Source organism: Zootoca vivipara, chromosome 8 (genome assembly GCF_963506605.1).
Source record: "Zootoca vivipara chromosome 8, rZooViv1.1, whole genome shotgun sequence".
NCBI classification, from domain to species: Eukaryota; Metazoa; Chordata; class Lepidosauria; order Squamata; family Lacertidae; genus Zootoca; species Zootoca vivipara.
The window spans coordinates 63,122,604-63,135,343 of record NC_083283.1 but is presented as its reverse complement, the minus strand read 5'-3'; the positions used below and the strand labels follow the sequence as shown (position 1 = coordinate 63,135,343).

The window sequence follows — 12,740 nt, the reverse complement described above, 5'->3', positions numbered from 1 at the left end:
GGAGTTTCCATGTCGGACTTTCGGCTTCCGAAAAGTGTTTGCAAACCCAAACAGCCACTTCCGGATTTGCGGTGTTCGGGAGCCAAAACGTTCGGGAACTAAGCTGTTTGAAAACCAAGGCACGACTTTTATATGCATATCCCACTGAAATGCAGCCTTTAAAATGTTTTGTACAGTAGTCCCTCTTTAGAGGGTAGAAAATCCACACTTGAACTCATGCTAATGAGGGCTATATTTCTCAAAAAATGTAAATGTAGTTAAGAATTGCCAGCTATTTGTATATTCAAGGCCTAAAATGGTCACAGAATCACCACAATTCTTACCTCTTTGAAGCGTAAGTCCCATTGAACTCAATAGGATTTATTATGAGCAGATAAATATAGGACTGCTCTATTAGTGTTTTGAAAGGTGCCCATGACATAATTATTGCTTCTGAACTCATATATATATATATATATATATATATATATAGAGAGAGAGAGAGAGAGAGAGAGAGAGAGAGAGAGTTCTCTCATTTTCATTGAAAATCTTTCTTCCTATAAATACTTACATTATTTGTTGTTGTTGTTGACAAAATACTACTGATCCCTAATAAATATTGGTCACTAATGTGTATCTGAAACCCTAAGGAAATAGGTCCCAAAATAATCAGTTAATGAAGCTGCAATCCTGTACTTAGTTGCCTGGTAGTTCAGTTCCAATGTTCCTTATTTCTGAGAACATCTGTATTGCACTGGAAGTCTCTTTAGTTTAATAAGCTGGGCACTGCTGTTCTTGTATGTATGCTCATTGTCTTCAAACACAGTAGCTTCTGCGTTTGCTCCCCTGGGAGGTGCTTTCCCTTGTATTAATGTGGTTGAAGAGTGTGCAAACACAGGACCTTGATATGTGCACTTGGGTGCACCACAGTGTTGTACATGTGAGCAAGTGTGCTTTTTAAAGATTCAAATATATGTTATGTGGGCCAGGAATGAGTTATACAACTTTAATTACCTATGACCTAGGACTCAGCTATACAGTTGCAAAGACCACAGCGCCACCCACATCCCTAAAATATATATTATATTTTCACAGCCTTTTTAAATATATGTGTAGATTCAGTCCTACCCAACTAGAAAATTGCTGAAGGTTTTGGTGGGCCACTTAAAATATTTTTCTGCCTTTTGTTGGGCTTGCAATATTCAATGTTAGACGCTGCATGTTTTTTCATTGTGCTTTCCTTGATTCTTTTATTTCTCACAATGTATTTTACTGTCTTATTCCATGGAAAAATTCCATTCTATTAGAATAAGTCTATTGCAATTACTGAATTACATAGAATTCAAATGGTAATGTAATAAAATACAGCCTAAGAAATAAAAAGAAGCAATAAAAATACAATTAAAAATCAAAACAGCTATATAATGTGGAGTTGCTTCGGGTCACCTGAATGAAGTTTGCTGTCCACTGGTGGTGTATGGACCACAGTTTGGGAACCTTTGTCCTACTCATTAAAGCTGCCAGAGGAAATCTTCATGATAGGGAGTAGAGTTTGGATATGCATTCAAAAGGCCAGATTGAAATCCTGAGCCAATCATGACACTAGGTGGTCTTGAAAAGACATTTATGCAATACAACCTACATAATTGGGTTGTTATGTAGATGAAATAGCTTCAATTATGCCACCCTGAGCTCTTTGGAGGAAAGGCGAGATTATAAGGTGACAGATAAATTATACATTTAAGTACAGTGTTTTAGTTTTTTCTCCCTGATAAATGCTCTTAAATTCCTCTGCTGATGATTTCATGGGTGTATTTACAGTACATCACTGACAAAGAGGTGCCACACCTTCTGAATACTAGCACAGACAGTACCTTGGCTTTGGGGCAAGAATTTAAAGGAGCTAATTCAAAAAGCAAACTTGCCATTTCCCCTGTATGGAATAATTTCTAGTAAGCTAACTCTGGTTCGCCACCAGATGTCCTTCATGAGTAGGAAAATATGATATTCTGTATTCTGCATTCATAACATTCTAAGACCAGGACAGTGAAAGGAAAGTTTGAGAGTGAGAGAGAGCGAGCAAATATTAGGAGGTGAAACATTCTTTTAATAGTATTGGTGTTTTAATTCTGTAGCCTGAGACCTCATGGAACACCATTATGTTTTGTTCAGCAAGGCATAATTTTCTGTACCCTTAAAAATAGACCTTTAAAATTTCAAATGAAAATTTTACATATATGTAGGTGTAAATTCACATTTCCTCTCATCAGTTCCTTGACAGTCGTAGAGCATCCAGATGATTTTTTAAAAAATTAAAGTAGCATGACCTGAATCCAAATGGAAACATTGCAATATTGAGCTCTGACTCCCCAGGGTCATACTTCTCCAAATGTGCAAGTGTAAATAAGGTCTGGCTGAAGATATATTGGTTTGCCTCTAAGTAAATATTGCTTTGCCTCTTAATAAAACGGGTATGCTCCATGCAGATTGGAAGGGTGCCCAGCCAAATGGGGACTAGGGAGAAAGCTGGGAGTGGGTACCCCCCAACTTATGGGAGAGCATGTGTGTGACTTCATTGAGGTCTGCAATAAATCGGTCGGGGAAACCCAGCAAACAGCCTGGAGACATGCAACTTGCCCTCATGATGCCATGGAACTCGGACAGCAGAGAGCAGGATTCAGGGCCCATTCCTCAGTTGCTAAGTAGTCATATGGCTGAAGTACAGCATTCAGCCTGAGGCAATTGGTAGCGGAAGAAGCCATGCATTCGGTGTTTTGGGCCGAAGTCCGTGGAACTCCCTCCCAACTGAAATTAGACAGACGCTCTTCAAGCTGGACTTCAGGAGCATGGCAAAAATTATCTTGCTCCGCCAGCCATTTTAAGGTAGCGTTCGGGTTCCTGTTTGGTTTCATGATGTTTGGTTTAATTTTACGTAAACCGCTTGGAAATGCTCGCGATTGAACTAATTATATGAATCCCTTTAAATAAAAGAAAGAACTGGCCCTTTGAAATGGATGCAGATGATCAAGCACATATTCGCAGAGCTCGGTTTCCGAATCCCCTTGTGCTCATGGTGATACTTCCACCCCTCTTGACAGCTTCGGAGGGGAACTTGGTCAAAGAGGTTTGCAGGCAGGAAACCCAGTGGCAGCTTTCGGCCAGGAGGAAGGCGGGTGGGCGGGGGTGTTAAGGGAGGAGGACTAAGTGACCAAAGGAATGAGGAGCTGGCTAAGAAGATGGGTGCCGTTTGAACCCCCCCCCCAAATGATCAGCTATTTTAGGTGGAACAAGTTTCATACCACACTGCCACAGTTTTTGCCCCAGATGCTGTCGTGTAAGCCTGAGTACCATAAGCTCAGAGGAAGTTTTGTGTTCTTCCCCCGAGACCTTTCATTGAGTGGCTGGGGAGACTCAGCCAGATGGGCGGGGTATAAATAATAAATTATTATTATTATTATATCATTGGCTCCAGGGTAAAAAGACAACAACAAAGTTAACATTCCCAGGTCGTCCCTAGGAGTGACTCAGGCTGCCTGTGGAACCAGAAAGTATGGGGAGAGAGAGGGAGAAGAGAAAGAATCTTACCCTTTGCGATGTTTTGTTGTGGAACCTCACCTGTAGCAATTATTTTTTAGTTATGCTAATATGTTATAGCCTATATATTTTACAGACCCTGTTTCTTCTATAGCTGATCCCTAGGGAATGCTGTCACAATATGGGGTTGTTGTTTTTTAGGACTGTTGTGTCAACTTTGCATCAGTGGAGACCTCCTCTAAACCCCTCTGGGTTCCCTGCAGATGATAGGAGGGAAGATAATAAGATGAAGAGATTTCTGCACATTCCTCCCTCTTCTTTTACTAATGTCCTGCAATGGTGAAATTGTAGTCCAGCAACATCTGGAGGACCATAGGTTCCCCACATGGGTGTGACCAAGGGAGGCAGCTGCCCCCCCCCAAATCAGTAAAAATACTTAACTGAGATTCTGGTTACACCCATCGTTCCCCATTCCTAACTTAAAGGTGAACACATTGAAAAGAATTCTGTTTTTATAGGTGGATAGATAGAATCTTGTCTGAGCTGTGCATGTTTTGGTTTGCCTTAGACAAGCCCGTGTTTCCCAGGCTCAGTGCTGGAGTTTCCTTATCTGTAATATGGGAGCTATAACAGTGCTGTGCCTTTGTATGGTTGTAAAAATGCTGAATAATACGTTGTGGCTGTGGATTTTTTTGGAGCACTTAATTATGTAGTGCTTCAAGTAGTATTGTTTTTATTAAAACATGTACAATTTAATACGCAACCCACTCTTCTTCTTTTTATATAACTTGGATTGTTTGTCAGGCAAAAGAAAGGGAAAAAGCAAGTATGCCTGTTATCTTGAGAGATCTTTTGGAATGAACAAAGATTAACTGCTTAGTTTATAAAACAACAACAACAAAACAACCCTGTTCTAAGTTCATGGACTTCCTGTTAAAGTTATTCACAGGTTATTATACTTCCTGTTAACCACTCTGCTTGTGAAATAAGATACGTTGTTTTCGGTTTGAGGGCCTCCATAAATAAGTCGTGGAAGGGAGAAGGAAACACATGGGAGTATATAAACTTGCATCTGATCATCTGTGAACTTCTTTTCCATTACATTCTCGTCAGCCAGCAAGGGTACCGTTCTTGCGACCCCTTTTCAAATGGACTTGGAGCCTTAAGATCCATACAGATCCATTATTATTATTATTTAAAAAAAACATTGTCACCACCCCAATGTAAGTCAGTGTACTGACCTGGAAAGTTAGGATGGCCACGTGAGAGACAGGACAGGGCTGCTCTGCCTTTCGATAGCTGTATAGATGAGGAGGGAATTTCAGCAGGTGTAACTTCTCTCTTGTAGCGCTATGCTGTGAAGCAGCTATGTTGAACGTCCCATTGCTGCACATTTTGGGATGGCGAACTTAGGGCCCTCCCAGATTCTGTTTGGATGGCAACACTCCTTGATCCATGACCATGCTTGCTAGAGCTTATGGGAGTTTGAGAGTTTGAGTCCATCATCTGGAGCAGGGGTCGGTCATCAACCTTTTCCAGCCATGGGCCGGTCCTCCGTCCCTCAGACCATGTGGGGGGCCGGACTATATTTTGAAAAAAATATATGAACGAATTCCTGTGCCCCACAAATAACCCAGAGATGCATTTTAAATAAAAGCACACATTATACTCATGTAAAAACACCAAGCAGGCACCACAAATAACCCAGAGATGCATTTTAAATAAAAGCACACATGCTACTCATGTAAAAACACGCTGATTCCCGGACTGTCCACGGGCCGGATTGAGAAGGCGATTGGGCTGGATCCAGCCCCCGGGCCTTAGGTTGCCTACCCCTTATCTGGAGGAATGATCAGTTTTTTTCCACCCTGCTTTAAAAGTCCAGCAGCCTCGTCTGTTGCAGCTGCTTAGTTACCCTTTTTGCAATGGACAATTCTCAACAAGACCCCCTGATCTTAAAAGACTTTTTTCTGAAAAAGCTGCATCCCCTAAGTCATTCACTCCAAAGCAGCTTCAAGTAAGAACCTTCATACAAAGTATGAAATAAGATGGGAGGTTAAACTCGCCGTTAAGAAGGATGAGAGAATTTTTCAAGTTTATTAAGTAAAGGTAAAGGACCCCTGACCATCAGGTCCAGTCATGTCCGACTCTGGGGTTGTGGCGCTCATCTCGCTCTATAGGCCGAGGGAGCCAGCGTTTGTCCGCAGACAGCTTCCGGGTCATGTGGCCAGCATGACTAAGCTGCTTCTGGCAAACCAGAGCAGCGCACGGAAACGCCGTTTACCTTCCCGCCGGAGTGGTCCCTATTTATCTACTTGCACTTTGACGTGCTTTTGAACTGCTAGGTGGGCAGGAGCTGGGACTGGGCAACGGGAGCTCACCCCATTGTAGGGATTCGAACCGCCGACCTCCTGAGACTTTCTACCCAGGAGGCTGGAGGCTCCGTTTAGAAGTCGCAGGATACTGCACATGCGTACAACGTAGAGGGGGATCGCGCCGTGCTGCGCGGGCTTTTTATTGGGAGGCTGGAGGGGTTTGGCTTGGGAGTCACGGGGTGGGGCGCCGACTGTCACCCCCCCCCAGAGTGGAACCCGGGGTGGACCGCCCCTATCACCCCTCCTTGCTACGCCACTGGGGTGGGGGACAACAGGTTCCCCACCCCTGTGAAACTCTCTGGCTTCCATGGAGTTAGTGCGATCAGATTTTGTGGAAGCAAGACTTTGGAACAATTTCTTACGCAGTTCTTTAGTGAAAGGTGCCTTTTGTATACGCTTGGACTTCTTAGATAGGAGTTGTTTTATATTATGGTGTTGTTGGGTGGTTTCTTTCTTTCTTTTGAACTGGTAGAATTTGTTACAGAACCTTGTTAATTTACATTTTTTAATGAAAAAGTTTATGTCCTGCTCTTCCTACCAAAGGAGCTCAGGGCAGTGTTAAAAGTTAATATCTATACTTGGCACCCACTTTCTGGAGAAGAAGAAGAGCTACTGCCCTGCAGAATAACAGGAAAAGAACTTATAATGGATATGACGACTGAGCCTGTAATGTGGTGAGCATCTTCATTCTAAAACACAAGGCCAAGCAAATAAGGTTAGAATGGCTGCTGATCTAAATAGTTTCAGGGTGGGTTTCCATATGCCCTCATTTCATAACAGAAAAGTCACAGGCATAAGCACACATGGATAGGGTGTAAATTATAATAATATATGTGCCGTTATAAGGAGACTTCCTTCTGATCTCCTGGAAATGAAGAGGACCATGCTGCTATTCCAAGCCCATCTTGCATATTCTCTAGAGTACTGGTCTTCAGCTGGTGCTGGGGCCCATTAGCAGATTGTGGCCTGATCCAAGGTGGGTCGCTACAAGAGTGCAAATACATAGTAAAATATATATTTGACCATGCAGATATATAGTAAAATATTAATAAATTGGTCCCCAAATGCTTGTTTTGATTAAAAGTGGGTTCTGGGTCTGAAAATGTTGGAAATATCTACTCTAGGTTCTGGGCTCCCAAATGCCCTTTGCATCCCTTTACTTGCTTGTCAACCTTAGATTAGACAAACTGTAAGCATAGATGTGCTTGCCTTCTTTGAAGCCATTACAGAAACCCATGCTAGTGCACCTGATTGTATCCTTCAGTGCACTATGTTTCTAGGTTAAAGGAATGAGGCTTCCATGGCGCACACCTACAATAGAAGAGGCTTTTTGTTTTTGTTTTAAATAGCTCTTTGAAATCACAAAGTCTGCACAGTTGCTCAGTGGAGTTCGCCTAGTGGATTTTAGCCCAATACCACATGTGTTTCTTCAGAACTACCGTAAGCCATTATACTGAATGGGGAGGTTAGGTACACAAAAGGAAAGTATGCACAGAATTAGCCTGCGCTTCAAGAATGGGATGGTATCTGAATAAGCTACCAATTCCTACACAGAACTTAACGTCTGTTCCAAATTATCTCTCTCATTTTGCCTCCCTGATTACCACTGCTTCCCTTTTTTCTCTTTCACTATAAGAGACGTTAACAAATTTTAATACCCTGCAGAAACCACGCTAGGAAAAATAAAAACCCTCTCGCCTACAAAATACGTTCCGTCGAAGGCATTGTTTTATTGCAGCTTTCTCCAACCTGGTGCCCTCCAGATGTTTCAAACAACAGCCTATAGTCAGGTATGATTGGAAACGCATGGTCCAAAACATCTGGATTTTATCCTGGAAGGGACTCTCCCGCCCGCGCCAAACGGGCTTGAGAACCAATCTACTGTAATTCTTTAGCTCGGGGTCAGCAACAAAACCAAATGCATTCCTCCCTCGTCCTTTGCACACGTATATTTCCATTCCGGCAATGTCCTTTCTCTGTTTTAATCCTTATCCGCCTATACAGTATCTTATTCTGGGAAACGAGCAGAGAAGTCGAGCCGCCCGTCCGGCAAAAGCCAGCTCTGGAGTTTGCAGGAGGGAACGCCCCCTCCCGGGGAGGAGAGGCTTCGCACATGACAGACAGGGACCCGGAGCCTCTTTAATCGTCGCCTCCGCTGCCCATCAACGAGAGGAGGAGGCGGGCGCTTCCCTCCGCTGGGTCGTGGTACCTGCGAGCAACTTGCAGCCGCTCACATGAGTGACTCGAGGCTGCCCGAGCTGACGAGAGGAGAGCGCGCGCAATTGGGATTGCCTTGAAAAGCGCCCCCAGGCTTTCGCGCAAGGCTCTGAGAGGGAATTTGACAGGGAACTGGGCTGCTTTGCTTTTTAATTTTTTTTTGCAAGGAATTTGGTTCCTGGGGAGAAAGCAAGGACGTGGGAGCAACGCTTCTTTTTCCATTTTTTTTTAAACTTTCGGCATTTTAGGTTGGGGTCCCTCTTCTTCTTCTTCGGTCCTCCATCCCACCCCTCGCCCAGCTCTGTCAAGAAGTGCATCTTCTTTTCCTTGTCCGAATTGGGAGGGAACTTCTCTGGGAAACGGGGGCGACGAGGCGGCTTGCTCTTACCCCCCCCCCTGCGCTGCTTTCCATTCTCCCTTTGCTCTTTGACGCGCAAGAGGAGCAAAACAGACGCCGGGCAAAATTGAGACCCGCTCGGCGGGCGCGGAACCTCCGCGAGCCTCTCTCTGCTTTATATAGAGGGGAATTTGCACCTGACCAGGGAGAGGAATGAGGCTAACGACTATAAAGGAGTCTCCAAACCCTCCCCGTCCCCTTTCAATGAATTAAACCCCCCGAGGGGGATAGATAAAGCGAGGAGACTCAGGGCGCGCTCGAGAAGCGCTTCCGAGGTCCAGCGAAAAAGCGAGCAGGTTAGGCGAGGCGGGCGGGTGGAGGAGCGATGCCGCCTCCGAGGCTGCGCTGGCTTTGGTGGTGGGCGCTGGTGTGCAGTAGCGGCTGCTGCTCGCCGCCGCCTGCGCCGCCTCTGCCGGCCTTCGCGGGGGCGCTGCTGCCGGGCGGCGGCGAGGGCGCGAGCAGAAGCCAAGAGCAGCCCCAGGCGCCAGTCTCCTCCTCCTCCTCTTCGTCCCCGGCGGCGGGCTTCCTCTACCGGCGCCTCAAGTCTCACGAAAAGCGGGAGATGCAGAAGGAAATCCTCTCCGTGCTGGGCTTGCCGCACCGGCCCCGGCCGGCGCACGGCTTGGCTCGCCAAGAGGAGCAAGGAGCGGCTCCCCCCCTGCCGCCGACGCACCACCAGCGGAGGCAGCAGCAGCAGCAGCAGTTGGTGCCCCCTCCGGGCAGGCTGAACTCCGCGCCGCTCTTCATGCTGGATCTGTACAACACCCTGTCCAGCGAGGAGGACGAAGAGGGGACGCAGCAGCAGCAGCAGCGCACGAGCGGCAGGGAACCCCCGACGGCGCACCCGCTGCAGCGGAAAACGCTCCTCAGCCACCACCCAGGATCTGGCGGCGGCGGCTCCCCAGCCTTAGCCACCTCGCAGGATAGCGCCTTCCTCAGTGACGCGGACATGGTCATGAGCTTCGTCAACCTGGGTGAGTGTGAGGAGGAGGAAAGGGGTGGAGCCTTTGCGGAGCCGTCTTTAACACCTGGCGGCGTGTGCGTGTGTGGCGCGCGCGCTAGAAACTTGTCCTGCAAACGAACTGCGCGCGTGGGGTGGGGTTGCATTTATGGTTCTCTCTTACTCTATCTTGCTTCTCGTGTTTCTCTCTCTCTATCTCATTTTCTTGGAAAGTTGCTATCTCGGTTTAATCGTCATGCCAAAAAGGTGAGACCCACTTGCAACCGCCCCTCGCCAATTTCATGTACTAAATGAGCTCTGAAATCTTAATTCGCATAGTTGAGTTGCGTTCAGATGACATGATTTGCATGCCGTTTTATGAAGTTGGCAGGTGCATACGAAGCCCGAGAAGCGATCTTCCTGGAGCATGGGCGTAGCCAGGATTTATGTGGAGGTGGGGGCGGGGGCGGGGAGACAGGGCACTCACCTGTCATCATCCTCTGTCTGGCTCTGTCTAGCTGCAGATTCGGAATGAAATGTCTCAACAAGAGTTGCTTTAAATTACTTTTCTTTTGGCCCCAGGTGCTCAGAAAAATCTGTCAAAATCTACGATTTCTACTCTTACTTAAGGTTCTATTTATTTATTTATTTACTTGATGGGGGGCAACTGCCCCCCTGGCTATGCCCATTTACTGAATTATTGCCAGCTTCTCTACATGCATGTATGTACAGTACCTACATATGTGGGTGTGTGTCTCTCTCTGTGTGTACCCATCTCTTGGGATGGTGGAAGTGTCTAAAAAGCACATTTTGGTAGTTATGAATGGACCACTCAAAAGCAGCAGGAGCCTTTCACTTCTCCATCTGCACAATCAATATTAATTGATTAAAGCAGGCATAGGCAAACTCGGCCCTCCAGATGTTTTGGGATTACAACTCCGATCATCCCTAGCTAACAGGACCAGTGGTCAGGGATGGTGAAAACTGTAGTCTCAAAACATCTGGAGGGCCAAGTTTGCCTATGCCTGGATTAAAGCCTCCTCTCATATCAGAAGAGCTTTTAGCTGTATGGGACATAAACAGATATTTTGAATACTTAAAAAGTTTCCTGATTCCATACATTGAAATTTACTTGCATGTAGAAGATCCCAGGTTCAGTCACTGGTATCTAAGATTAAAATAAGTCCAGGAACATCTCTGCCTAAGGCTTTAGAGAGCTGCTGATGACTAGAGTAAGCTCTGGGCTAGATGGAGTAGTGGTTGTGACATATCAAATCACACCTATTGGGGGTGCAACATAAATAAAGGGCTTGCTTCTACAATCCAGTGAAGTTATATTGTTATAATTCAGTTGGCACCCATCTGTTTTAGGAGACAACGGAGGAGCGCTCCTTTGGGGGTGAAGTCCAACCATTAAATTGGCCATTGTTAATCCAGGATTGTGCTAATAAGGACTTTTAGTAGCATTATGTACTTTGCACAGTTTCATTGCTGCACATCCCTTGCTCTTTAGTCACCTCAAGTAGCCACTGACTGTCCCCAGGCTTTCACTACTTTTGTGGATGGGATTCAGTCACATACCAGCAGAATCAATTTACACAATTACTGTAAAGTGAATCTGGTGCTCTTGTGCCACAAACACGCTTCCAAAATAATTGAACTTTTTGCAGTAAGGAAAGTGATGAGAAAATGCTCTGGAAAGTATGATATAACAGTTGATTGACACTGCATCTCCCTGCAGACAAATCTGAATGCATGCTCAATAAATGGGTCATCTGGAAGAGATCGCTGTCTATGCATAGTGCAATGCTTCTGTGTTCAGGTTCCATGAACATATGGTACTGACCATGGTACTGTTTCCATATGTCTTTGGCTGGCTTAGGATTGCTGACTCTAAGTATGCTACCAGAGGTCTGTTTCCTTCAAACATATATTGCATTTAGGTCATGAGCATGTATGCACATCCCAATATTGAAAACAAACCAAAAGTCTTGTTCACTGGAATAAGCACCCAAGCAGTAATAAAACACTTAGGGTTGTATGCAATTCAGTTGTACTCAGAGTAAACCCATTAAAATTAATGAACTGATGTTAGCTATGTCTCTTAATTTCACTGAGCCTCTTGGGCTTGCCGATCAGAAGGTTGGCGGTTCGAATCCTCATGACGGAATGAGCTCCCGTTGCTCTGTCCCATCTCCTGTCAACCTAGTAGTTCAAAAACATGCCAGTGCAAGTAGATAAATAGGTACTGCTACGGCAGGAAGGCAAATGACATTTCCGTGCGCTCTGGTTTCCGTCACGGTACTCCATTGCGCCAGAAGCGGTTTAGTCATGCTGGCCACGTGACTCAGAAATCTATCTGTGGACAAACACCGGCTCCCTCGGCCTGAAAGCGAGATGAGCACCGCAACGTCATAATCAACTTTGACTGGTCTTAACCCTCCAGGGGTCCTTTACCTTTTTTTTAACCTTAATTTCAATTGTCTATTCTGAGTAGGACTAACATTGGCTGCAATCTTATACATAGCACTGAGATCCATTTGGCTGCAATCTTATACATAGCACTGAGATCCATTTGGCTGCAATCTTATACATAGCACTGAGATCCATTTAACTTAGTGGGACTTTCTTCTGAATAAACTTGCATAGTATTGCTCTTGTTAATCCCTTGCATTTTCTTGGAGGGTTGATGACCTATAATATTAACCACTGTTTCTTTAAACAAACGAAGCTGATTTATACTGCTACAGGTTTGGGGTTGCGCTAGATGCCCTCTCGGTGTCCCTGGTAGCAGAGGCATAGGAAGCAGGGTGTGGTGGGTGCAGCCTGCCCTGGGTGTCATGACTGAGGGGGTGACAAAATGGCAGGCGAGCGGGCAGCACACCTCACGCCCGGCGACAGCAGCTCTTCTGACCTGGCAGCAGAGAGCAGCCCTCCTCAGCTGTGGTGAGGTGTGTGTCTGACCCAGCTGCGGAGAGCAGAAGGAGAGGGAGCAGCAGCTTCCCCGCCCCTCTCCTGCCCTGAACTGTGGCGTTTGGGAGGGCACCGTCTGTGCCGTGTGTGTGTGTGTAATAAAAACCTTATATCACAGAAATTGCAGCAGTCTTCAGTAACCTTCACTCAAAGGCAGTAAAACTTAAGGGATGTTATGGGACCTGCGAAACTTCTAGTCATTCAGAGACTATCTGTGTATGTTTGTGTGAGTGTGTGTATGCAATACAGTGGCACCTTGGTTCTCAAACGCATTGGTTCTCAAACGCCGAAAATCCGCAAGTAAGTGTTCTGGTTTGCAAATGTT

At 45.7% G+C, this 12,740-nt stretch overlaps 1 protein-coding gene across 1 annotated transcript in view; it reads left to right on the top strand.

Annotated features, from left to right (window-relative positions):
- Positions 1–13: 13 nt before the first annotated feature.
- BMP6 (bone morphogenetic protein 6) overlaps positions 14–12,740 on the top strand; it is a 99,977-nt gene continuing 87,250 nt past the window's right edge. The window contains exon 1 of the mRNA XM_035124694.2: positions 14–9,476. Within this exon, the coding sequence (XP_034980585.2) occupies positions 8,828–9,476 (649 nt within the window). The 5' untranslated portion in view covers positions 14–8,827. The remainder of the gene's footprint in view (positions 9,477–12,740) is intronic.